The sequence below is a fragment of the Mandrillus leucophaeus genome, unplaced genomic scaffold (assembly GCF_000951045.1).
Source record: "Mandrillus leucophaeus isolate KB7577 unplaced genomic scaffold, Mleu.le_1.0 Scaffold1036, whole genome shotgun sequence".
Taxonomy (NCBI): domain Eukaryota; kingdom Metazoa; phylum Chordata; class Mammalia; order Primates; family Cercopithecidae; genus Mandrillus; species Mandrillus leucophaeus.
This window is the reverse complement of record NW_012098499.1, coordinates 1-12,701: the sequence shown is the minus strand read 5'-3', so window position 1 is coordinate 12,701 and position 12,701 is coordinate 1. Positions and strand designations below refer to the sequence as shown.

General features: G+C 40.2%; 1 protein-coding gene across 1 annotated transcript in view; it reads right to left on the bottom strand.

The window, feature by feature from the left end:
* The window catches only part of LOC105538921 (serine/threonine-protein kinase 32A), a 55,429-nt gene extending 48,190 nt beyond the window's left edge, over window positions 1-7,239 (bottom strand). Inside the window, exon 1 of the mRNA XM_011978951.1 lies at window positions 6,666-7,239. Within this exon, the coding sequence (XP_011834341.1) occupies window positions 6,666-6,738 (73 nt within the window). The 5' untranslated portion in view covers window positions 6,739-7,239. The remainder of the gene's footprint in view (window positions 1-6,665) is intronic.
* Between the last annotated feature and the right edge of the window lie 5,462 nt (window positions 7,240-12,701).

The window sequence follows — 12,701 nt, the reverse complement described above, 5'->3', positions numbered from 1 at the left end:
TTACTGTTCCTCTAATTGTAGCATTTCCTGAATAAGAAAAATACAAGAATTTTAGACACTATGGAATTGATAGAATTGGATGGGGTACTTAAATTGGTAGGAAATGAAAATATACATTAGGATAGCGGGTCGGGAGTCACACAAGACCTAATGCCATCTTGCTCTGAACTAGTAAATGGGACATTTGGGGAGAACAGTACAGATGTGCTCTAAGTTAAAAACATTTTTTAAGGCAAATTCTGATGTACAAGAAATATTTATTCACACAGAGGATTTCCCATTTTACAACTGGCTCCTTTAAATGTCAATCTTTTCAGATGAATATAAAGAATATGAATCAGTAAGAATACAAGCTTCTGCCTGTTACTGAATCGTGTTGCATTAAAATGTAAGCAACATGGTGTGATACACAGCTCACTTGTAGGGATGGGCATAGGAGGCACCAGAGAGACAGGTGGTTACCCTTCACAGTGGCTGAAATTTCCACACAAGAGGCCCATGTGACAGCCCATCAGGGAGGAAATATTGTAAATGGAGATAGAGAAGGCAAATGAAGTCTTGAAATATGAGCTGCACATGGAAAGTCACATCAGCAGACACTCTAAAAAGCAGGCATTGATTTGTGGTTCAGCTGATTCTCACAAGATCAGCTGTACATAATGAGCTGGGGGGAGGTGAACAACAGGAATTTATTCATTGAAAAGTGGTTAGTTACATTCCTTGAGTAATGTCTGAGAGTCCTACTTTTTCAGAATCTGAACAAACAGAAAGTAAATAACTTCAGAAAAATTATTATCTCTGGAAAGAGATCCCTAAGACAATGTTTACAAAAGGGCTCTCGGTCTTTTTTGTTTGCTCACTTCTGTACCATTCATACACAATCTTTCCCAAAGCAATTGATTTTCAAATTGAGTTAGGGTAGGAATATAATACAGAAAAGCCTCTTCTTAATTCATGGACCAAATTTTAAAAAACCTTGAGAATGAAAGCAGCCCTTGTAAATAAGACACCAGATAACAGGGGCAGCCTGAGACTCTCTCTCCGGCACACTGGAATGATGGCTTGTATCTTGTAAGCAACAGAGCCCCAGCTCCACAAAGAATAAAATGTCATGACTGCGCCCTTGCCCCCTGCACACATGAAAGACAGCAAATGGACACAGAAAGTGTAGTTACCTGAGGATGAAGGGATAAACAAAATGGTTTAAACACAAGATCTAACAAGTAGACAAGCAGAATATTTGGTATATCACTTCTGAAATCAAAATAATTATTTGGGAAAGACAGCTTTCACAGATTCTATCTGGTAGAGATTTGGTACATAGTAGGTATGTGTCAGCATAGACAAAGTCACATAAAACAAGATGAAGCATTCCCAGCTTCCTTTCCAAGAAAAGAAAGCCATGACTACCTCATACGAGTTGTACTAATATTTGACTTTTATTGAGTGATTTCTTTGTGACAGTCATCACATCAAGTACTTTACATGTATTAGGTCAGTCTTTACAATGACCCCAAGATGTAAGTGTTCTTTTGATCCCTGAAAAAACTAAGACAAAGTTTAGGCAACTTGTCAAACCTCTCAGGACTAGTCAATGAGTGAGATGGCCAGGCGCGGTGGCTCATATCTGTAATCCCAGCACTTTGGGAGGCTGAGGCGGGCAGATCACGAGGTGAAGAGATCAAGACCATCCTGGGTAACACGGTGAAACCCCGTCTCTAATAAAAATACAATAAATTGGCCGGGTGTGGTGGCGGGCACCTGTAGTCCCAGCTAGTCGGGAGGCTGAGGCAGGAGAATGGCATCAACCCGGGAGGTGGAGCTTACAGTGAGCACAGATCACGCCACTGCACCCCAGCCTGGGTGACAGAGCGAGACTCCATCTCAAAAAAAAAAAAAGTAGATGAGTGAAGTGTGTTTTGAATGAAGGCAATCTGACTCCAGAATTCACATTCTTAGCCACACTGTTACACAATTAATCTTTCACAAGGGTAGTCTCTAAGGGTGGTTAAACTTGAAGATTAATTGATTTCTTCAGGTTTTTCTTCATCTGCAATGACCAAGTCGCCAAGAAAATGAGGAGGAAGAAGTTGACTGAAGGAGAACAGGATGTCTTAATGATAGAAATAAGATGAAGCCATGGATGAGACCTGGGGTGAAAACACTGTTCTCTGAATGGAGGATAAAGCTTGGAAAGTGTTGGATTGATAGGACCTACATGCCTCCATTCAGGGCCTCTATAAATGGTGGAACAGCAGAAATCATGCACAAAGGCACCCAGCTGAGGGAGCAAGTGAGGACTAAATCCTAACTTGGGTTCTCCTTGGTAGGCCATGTGCTGTCAGGAAGCTGTGGCGGGCAGAGGGAGCACTTTTCCCTAAGTTCCACAAAGGTGGCCTCTCTAGGCTAGAAAAGAAGCTAGTGGTAATGGTATTTTCCCCCCCAGCAAGAGACAGAGTCTCTCTGTGCTGCCCAGGCTGGATTCAAACTCCTGGGCTCAAGGGATCCTCCTGCCTCAGCCTCCCAAGTGACTGGTACTACAGGTGCCTGCCACTATACCTAGCTCTGAATAGCTGGTATTTTAAAGAAAGTCACCTTCATGCTAAATCTCACCATTGCTTACATTTCTGAGAATCAGAGACTCTGTTTTCAAATGTCAGAAGCAGTAAAGGTAAGGGAGAAATAAGGCATCGGAAGAAAGTGGAAAAAATCTTTTTGGACAGTCCATAAATAAGTAATGACACTGAGCTTTGAAATTAGAGGTCATATACCAGTGTTTCTTAGCCCCCTGAGCACAGGTGGGATCAGGCAAATCAGGCTCAAAACTAGGTAAATAAATAATGAGAAATAGATGGTACTTGGAGTTTCAGTGAGAGACAGGTGGTTACCCTTCACAGTGGCTGAAATTTCCACACAAGAGGCCCATGTGACAGCCCATCAGGGAGGAAATATTGTAAATGGAGATAGAGAAGGCAAATGAAGTCTTGAAATATGAGCTCCACATGGAAAGTCACATCAGCAGACACTCTAAAAAGCAGGCATTGATTTGTGGTTCAGCTGATTCTCACAAGATCAGCTGTACATAATGAGCTGGGGGGAGGTGAACAACAGGAATTTATTCATTGAAAAGTGGTTAGTTACATTCCTTGAGTAATGTCTGAGAGTCCTACTTTTTCAGAATCTGAACAAACAGAAAGTAAATAACTTCAGAAAAATTATTATCTCCGGAAAGAGATCCCTAAGACAATGTTTACAAAAGGGCTCTTGGTCTTTTTTGTTTGCTCACTTCTGTACCATTCATACACAATCTTTCCCAAAGCAATTGATTTTCAAATTGAGTTAGGGTAGGAATATAATACAGAAAAGCCTCTTCTTAATTCATGGACCAAATTTTAAAAAACCTTGAGAATGAAAGCAGCCCTTGTAAATAAGACACCAGATAACAGGGGCAGCCTGAGACTCTCTCTCCGGCACACTGGAATGATGGCTTGTATCTTGTAAGCAACAGAGCCCCAGCTCCACAAAGAATAAAATGTCATGACTGCGCCCTTGCCCCCTGCACACATGAAAGACAGCAAATGGACACAGAAAGTGTAGTTACCTGAGGATGAAGGGATAAACAAAATGGTTTAAACACAAGATCTAACAAGTAGACAAGCAGAATATTTGGTATATCACTTCTGAAATCAAAATAATTATTTGGGAAAGACAGCTTTCACAGATTCTATCTGGTAGAGATTTGGTACATAGTAGGTATGTGTCAGCATAGACAAAGTCACATAAAACAAGATGAAGCATTCCCAGCTTCCTTTCCAAGAAAAGAAAGCCATGACTACCTCATACGAGTTGTACTAATATTTGACTTTTATTGAGTGATTTCTTTGTGACAGTCATCACATCAAGTACTTTACATGTATTAGGTCAGTCTTTACAATGACCCCAAGATGTAAGTGTTCTTTTGATCCCTGAAAAAACTAAGACAAAGTTTAGGCAACTTGTCAAACCTCTCAGGACTAGTCAATGAGTGAGATGGCCAGGCGCGGTGGCTCATATCTGTAATCCCAGCACTTTGGGAGGCTGAGGCGGGCAGATCACGAGGTGAAGAGATCAAGACCATCCTGGGTAACACGGTGAAACCCCGTCTCTAATAAAAATACAATAAATTGGCCGGGTGTGGTGGCGGGCACCTGTAGTCCCAGCTAGTCGGGAGGCTGAGGCAGGAGAATGGCATCAACCCGGGAGGTGGAGCTTACAGTGAGCACAGATCACGCCACTGCACCCCAGCCTGGGTGACAGAGCGAGACTCCATCTCAAAAAAAAAAAAAGTAGATGAGTGAAGTGTGTTTTGAATGAAGGCAATCTGACTCCAGAATTCACATTCTTAGCCACACTGTTACACAATTAATCTTTCACAAGGGTAGTCTCTAAGGGTGGTTAAACTTGAAGATTAATTGATTTCTTCAGGTTTTTCTTCATCTGCAATGACCAAGTCGCCAAGAAAATGAGGAGGAAGAAGTTGACTGAAGGAGAACAGGATGTCTTAATGATAGAAATAAGATGAAGCCATGGATGAGACCTGGGGTGAAAACACTGTTCTCTGAATGGAGGATAAAGCTTGGAAAGTGTTGGATTGATAGGACCTACATGCCTCCATTCAGGGCCTCTATAAATGGTGGAACAGCAGAAATCATGCACAAAGGCACCCAGCTGAGGGAGCAAGTGAGGACTAAATCCTAACTTGGGTTCTCCTTGGTAGGCCATGTGCTGTCAGGAAGCTGTGGCGGGCAGAGGGAGCACTTTTCCCTAAGTTCCACAAAGGTGGCCTCTCTAGGCTAGAAAAGAAGCTAGTGGTAATGGTATTTTCCCCCCCAGCAAGAGACAGAGTCTCTCTGTGCTGCCCAGGCTGGATTCAAACTCCTGGGCTCAAGGGATCCTCCTGCCTCAGCCTCCCAAGTGACTGGTACTACAGGTGCCTGCCACTATACCTAGCTCTGAATAGCTGGTATTTTAAAGAAAGTCACCTTCATGCTAAATCTCACCATTGCTTACATTTCTGAGAATCAGAGACTCTGTTTTCAAATGTCAGAAGCAGTAAAGGTAAGGGAGAAATAAGGCATCGGAAGAAAGTGGAAAAAATCTTTTTGGACAGTCCATAAATAAGTAATGACACTGAGCTTTGAAATTAGAGGTCATATACCAGTGTTTCTTAGCCCCCTGAGCACAGGTGGGATCAGGCAAATCAGGCTCAAAACTAGGTAAATAAATAATGAGAAATAGATGGTACTTGGAGTTTCAGTTCCACTTGCAAATCCTTTTTGTAAAAATTGAATAAGGAGCTTTTAAGATTTAGGACTCTTCTCATCTAGCAGCCTTCTAAAGACATAACAAAGAGCTTATTGACACTGTTAACATAACATACAGTCTGTGTGCCCTACAGATCTTCCCTGATGTTCTAATAAATCTAAATATACACAAAAATCAATATTAGGAAGAAATTATACACATTTAATCACTGCGGGCAAAAGGTTATTCTAGAGGGTATAATCAGTAGTTCTTGAAATTCAGCATTCACTTATCACCATCTTGATTATTGCCATATCCCTATATCACAAATCTGGATAACACATACACTTTTATCGTTTTTATGTTTTTCTTTAACTGGTTTTTCGCAAACTAAAATTTTTAACGAGAAAACTTGCTATCTCTTCTGATATACATTGGTCCATATTAGTCATGTGCCGGCATAGACAAAACCACATAAAACAAGATGAAGCAGTTCCAGCTTCCTTTCCAAGGGGAGAAAGCCACGACCACCTCACAAAAATTGTACCAATATTAGACTTTTATTGAGTGATTTCTTCGTGACAGTCACTGCATCAAGTACTTTACATGTATTAGGTCAGTCTTTACAATGACCCTAAGATGTCAGTATTCTTCTGTGATAGCAAAGTAAATGTAAAAATCAATTTGCAAATGTAAAACCAATTTGCCTTTTATAAGAAGGAATGCAGAAAAGTAGATGCAGTTGTTCTCACTCATAGGTGGGAACTGAACGATGAGAACACTTGGACACAGGAAGGGGAACATCTTACACCTGGGCCTGTCATGGGGTGGGGGAGCAGGGAGGGATAGCATTAGGAGATATACGTTATGTAAATGATGAGTTAATGGGTGCAGCACACCAACTGCACGTTGTGCACATGTACCCTAGAACTTAAAGTATAATAATAATAATAAAAAAAAGTAGATGCAATGAGAACAAAATAATGTCATGAATGTCTAGGTAGATGCTATTGCTGGCCAGTTGCTCTCAGCTTGAGGCCTTCTGTATCATTATAAAAAAATAGGTGATCGTGTGTTATATTAAGGTCAAAAAACACTAAAAAATTGTGATGGTTTTCTTGAAGAAATATAGTAGTGGAAGAAAATGGAGTAGAATAGGATTTTCTCATTAGGTAAATTTAATGTGATTTAAGGGTGTATTGTTGTACTATAACCTGCCATAAGTAATAAAGTTCCCCCATATTGTCTATGAGGAGTTTGTACGTAGAGCTCAACTGAATAGAGGAAAATACCTTTTTTATGTGTAATACCCCTCTGCTGGGAATAATCAACTTTTCTACATGCATGTCATGTACTTGATTAGAAACAAATCACTCACTTACCATGTTCATCAAGTAAAATATTGTCAGGCTTCATATCCCTAGAGGAGTAAAAAGAAAAAAGAAAGTTGCTCATAATAAAACAAACAGAACTAAGGGGTAGGGGCAAGAAAATGCTCAAGAAAGCCAACTAGAGTTGAAACAATGTACTAGCTTCTCAATACTCATCTTCTCATTCAATTCTCACAGTAAATTTATGAAACAGAAAATACCCAATTTCTAAATCAGAAAACTGAAGCTTAACCCAAGGTCACGGAGCTAGTAAATGGAAGAACTGGGCTCTGAACCAAGGCCTCTCTCATTCAAAAACTCAGACTCTAAACTTCCTATAGCATATTGTATCTAAGCATGTAGATATTGGTCCATCGGATCATATAAAGCATTTACAGTGCCATAAAGTAACATTAGTAGCATTAAGCATCATTTTCTTATGTAACTCTAGAATTACACAGATGGTGTGAATTTAAAGACTATACATGGGAAAAACATGATTGATAATGTAGTTATACAACCACCCCCTGTCTCCCTTTGCCTCCTCACATCCACACCTTCTGTTCCTTTGCCTGAATTAGAGTCCTCCCACTGAGTGCACTCAGACAACACAGCTTCACCCTTAACCTCACAGCTCAGATGCCACTTCCTGCAGGAAGCCTTCCTGATTTTTCAATTCTGGGTCAAATTCCCCCTAACCCCATATATTCTGACCACAGGGGATACTTCTTCCACCGTAACATTTATCACACTTTATCACACACTTGGTTCTGTTTATTGATAATGGAACTTGTTACTTATTAATATTTTTAAGTAAAGAGTAAGCTGACAGACTTGGTCTGTCAAAGATTAAGGTATTATTATTCTAGCAGCATGAAAGCCATTTGACTAGGCTGAAAATGTGTTCCCAAAACCAGTTTCAGAATTTCTTCCCTAATGGATTCTATGAATTTAGGCTGAAGGGCTTTAATGGTACATTAGGGAAAGGCAGTAAAAATCTGAGAGTGGAAAAGTGAGGGCTATTATAAAGTACAATGTGATTCTTTGATTCAGGAGTGCTCCTTACTATAATATTCACCAAGGCTTTGCAAACTCTATCGTTCTATCCTCCAAGTATTAACCATCAGACTACTCCCTTCATTGAAAGAAGGTGGGTTTTGTGCTCTCCTATGGATTTTTTTTTTCTTTTGTTTTTTTTTCGTTCTTTTTAAATTAAAATTTTTTTTTTTAAGTTGGCCACCTTGTTCTTTTGTTTTGGCGATTTTCTGTTTTTTATTCCATTTTTCTTACTTTTGGTTTTTTTGTTTTCCTTCATTTTTTAAAGGCTTGTTCCAATTTTTTCAGTAACTACCCTAGGAATAATAATTAAATAACTATAGGTCTTATAACATCCTAAAAAAAATGTTCTGGCCAGGCATGGTGGTGTGTACCTATAGTCCCAGCCACTCAGGAGGTGGAGGAGGGAGTATCACCTGAGCCCAGGAGTTTGAGGCGCATTGCACTATGATTGTGCCTTGAATAGACACTGCACTCCAGCCTGGGCAACAAAGCAAAATCCCGACTCAAAAAATTTTTCTAATCTCTGCAAGTTTTCCAAGTGGATCATGATGTCAGGGATTGTTTCTTGATTAATATCATATTCTATCCCAGTGCCTCATGGTCAGTAAATGAAGAACTTAATGACACCCAGAGAAATTCCAGTGCACTCAAGAAGGCTGATCCTAACAGTATATACAGAACACTGTGGCACACCATCAGATACTCTCTGCAGCATAAAGCTAGAGATAAACCAGGTGTTTGGCTCTTTCCACCTCTTCAGATCTACATCCAGTGAGCATCAGGTACTGTTTGCCAGGTGAGAAAGAGGCCCAGAGGAGCCCTACCAAGGATGGATGAGAGTTGAGTGAGGCAAGATCAGTATAAAATTTCTTGGCCTGAATTTATGAGGACTTACTGGGAGAAATTAATTGCTGTGGATTTGACATTTTATGAGCTTTCTGTTAAATCCCTGAGCACCATTTTTCTTATTTATTGAATCCATACATCATTGTGTTAACTACTTTTCCCAGAAACTACTTTGAAACTTAATAACACGGAGATCAGAGAGGGAACAATTAGTTTAATGTGATACTTCTTAATTAAATCTTGTATTCATTTATTCATCAGATATTTACCTACTTTGGTAAGTCACTGTAGTAAGATACAGAAAACCTAAAGATAAATGAGACATAGTTCCCTTGGGATGGAGAGGATGAGAAAGCTTCATAAAGAACAATGACATAGAATGGGAAAGGGGTATTTTTACTGCAAATTCAGAGAAAGAATATAAGAAAAATTTAAGAAAAATGTGTAAGAGAAAGTGGATTTGTAAACATAAAAATAAATTACCTAAGCTTAGATTCTAACTATATAGTTTCTCCAAAACATAACAGAGTAACATCTAATTCACTACAGGGTAAATTGCAGTATGGAAGGTTGTTTATTCATATACCAGGAGAGAGAAAATGAAAAGAAACTTAGTGTGCTCTATTAAAATTCCTACTAGAGCAAGTTGAGATTTTCTAGTTTTAAATTTTAGCACCACTTCTTTACCTTTTCAGTCTTCTCAAGTAAAAATAAATACGAAATAACTTACAATATGTTTCTTTCATTGAAAGTAGTCTATTATATATTTTAACTTAGTGGATAATAAGCCTGGATATGCTTCAGAATCAACTGGGGAGATTTGAACAGTGTGGATTCTCTTGTCAGGGGCATTCAGACCAGAGTAACTCCATCTTGAATAGGTGAGATAGGAATTTAGTCATCAGCAGGACTGGTTTTGCAAGGTACAAGTCACAAAGACCCTGCTGACACAAATAAGATGCAGTAAAGAAGCTGGCTAAAACCAAGATGGTGACAAAAGTGATCTCTGGTCATCCTCACTGCTCATTATACACTAATTATAATACATGAGCATGCTAAAAGACAGTCTCACCAGCACCACGACAAATGCCTTGGCAATGTCTGGACGCTACCTATATGGTCTAAAATGCGGAGTCTAAATGCGCTACCTATGTGGTCTAAAATCCTCAGTTCTGGGAAATCCCCAAAGTCTTAACTCATTTCAGCATTAACTCAAAAGTCCACAGTAAAATGTCTCATTTAAGATAAGGCAAGTCCCTTTTATCTATGAGCCTGTAAAATCAAAAACAAGTTAGTTACTTCTTAGATACAGTGGGGTTACAGGCATTGGGTAAATACACTCATTTCAAATAAGAGGAATTGGCCAAAACAAAGGGGCTACAGGTCTCATACAAGTCTGAAATCCAGCAGGGCTGTATAATCTTAAAGCTCCAAAATAATCTTCTTTGACTCCATGTCTTACCTCCGGGTCACACTGATATAAGATGTGGGCTCCCACAACCTTGGGCAACTCCACCTCTGTGGCTTTCCAGGGTATAACCCCCTTCCTGGCTGCTTTCACTGGCTGGCTTTAGATGTCTACAGCTTTTCCAGGCACATGGTGGAAACTGTTGGTGGATCTACCATTCTGGGGTCTGGAGGATGGTGGCCTTCTTCTCACAGCTCCACTAGGCAGTGTCCCATTAGGGACTCTGTATGTGGGTTCCCACCCTACATTTCCCTTCCACACTGCCCTAGCAGAGGTTCTCCATAAGAGCTCTGCCCATGTAGCACACCTCTGCCTGGACATCCAGGCATTTTCATACATCCTCTGAAATCCAGGCAGAGGTTCCCAAACCTCAATTCTTAACTTCTGTGCATCCACAGGCCCAACACCATGTGTAAGCCACCAAGGCTTGGGGCTTGCACTCTCTGAAGCAATGGTCTGAACTGTATGTTGGCCCCTTTAGAAACGGCTGGGATGCAGGGCAGCAAGTCCTGAGACTACATAAAGTAGCAAGGCCCTGGGCCCAGCCCATGAAACCAGTTTTCCTCTCAGGACTCAGGGCTTTGTGATAGGAGGGGCTACCTCTGACAGGCCCTGGAGACATTTTCCTCATTGTTTTGGCAATTAACATTTTGCTCCTCGTTACTGATGCAAATTTCTGCAGCTAGTTTGAATTTCCTCTCAGAAAATAGGTTTCTCTTTTGTATTCCATCATCAGGCTACAAATTTTCTGAACTTTTATTCTCTGCTTTTCTTTTAAACCTAAGTTCTAATTCCAAACCATATCATTATGAATGAATAAAACTAAATGCTTTTAAGAGAACCCAGGTCACCTCTTGAAAGTTTTGCTGTTTAGAAATGTCTTCCACCAGATACCCTAAATAATCTCTCTCAAGTTCAAAGTTACACAGATCTCTATGGCAGGGAAAAAATGTCACCAGTCTCTTTGCTAAAGCATAGCAAGAATCACTTTTGCTCTAGTTCCCAGTAAGTTCCTCATCTCCACACGAGGGCACCTCAGCCTGGACTTTTTCATTCATATCACTATCAGCATTTTGGTCAAAGCCATTCAACAAGTCTCTAGGAAGTTCCACACTTTCCCACATTTTCCTATCTTCTTCTGAGCCCTCCAAACTGTTCCAACCCCTGCCTATTACCCAGTTCCAAAGTCACTTCCACATTTTTGGGTATCTTTACAGCAGTGCCCCACTCCTCATGCCAACTGACTTTATTAGTCTATTCTCACACTGCTACTAAAGACATACTTAAGACTGGGTAATTTATAATGAAAAAGAGGTTTAATGGACTCACAGTTCCACATGACTGGGGAGCCCTCACAATCATGGCAGAAGGTGACGGAGGAGCAAAGGCACCTCTTACGTGGTGGCAGGCAAGAGACCATGTGCAGGGGAATTGCCCATTATAAAACCATCATTTCTCTTGAGACTCACCCACTATCACAAGAACAGCATTGGAAAAACCCACCCCCATGACTCAATTAACTCCCACTGCATTCTTCCTATGACAAATGGAGATTATGGGAGCTACGATACTAGATGAGATTTGGATGGGGACACAGCCAAAACACATCAATATCATAAGCAGATAGCTAATGATGAATTCCTTCCAGTTATTTATCATTCTTGGTGACTTCAGTGTCTACATGAATGCTCCATCCAACACCCTGGCCTCTCAGTTCCTTGACTTGCCTCCAAGAATCTTTTCATCCACCCTACACCAATAGTTTCCTTATTCTCACTTCCTTAATCATTCCCTTGTCATAACTACAGCCTAGTCCCTGACTAGCATTTATCCAATACAATTTCCAAACTGGCATATCTGTCACACTAAGACCACCACTTATTGACCTTGTCACTTTTTCTTTATACATCAAAACTCTCATATCCTCAATTCCTGCCCATAGTTCACTTTTAGTGTTCTTTGTAAGAATGCTTCATTCTGTCAACCCCCAGTCCCCACTAGCATGTAAGTTCTAAGTGAACTTACATGACTTCTTTTCTGTATTGTTCAATGCAGCAGCTCCTGGACTCATAAAGGTACCCAAGAATAAAGTAGGTGCTCGAGTAACTATTTGTCATAAAAATGAATGAATCGTGGCTCCCTGGTTTCTCAAATTCTTGGAATACTAAGCCCTGCATGTCTTTTTTCCCCTAAGAAGAGAAGAGAAGAGAAAACAAAACAAAACACAAAACAACTAATCCCCACCCCAAAAACAACCCAAACAAACACTGTGTGCCAGATGTGCCATATTTACCATTGGCCAACTAAGAAACTTCACTTTCTAGTAAGTGTATGAGTATGTATTAGAGTAAGAGTAATAAATAAGAAGTGATTTATGCCTGTTATGAGCCTATGATTTCAGAGGGACTATGGAATTTTGGGAGTGATAAAGGGAAATTCTAAGATGCATACTTTGGAAATTCTTCATTGCATCTTGGTTTGATAAAACAAAAAGAGCCATGTCCTGCTGAACCAGCTGATTCCAGCTGTGAGAACTATAAATAGCAGAGTGGAAATACAATGCTCCTGTGGCAGTATCCAAGGAGGAATTGATATATCTGCTGTTCTCACTTGAATGACTTTACAAGACATTAGCGGAGTTAACAGGGTAATTACATCCCTTCGTTGGGCCTCCC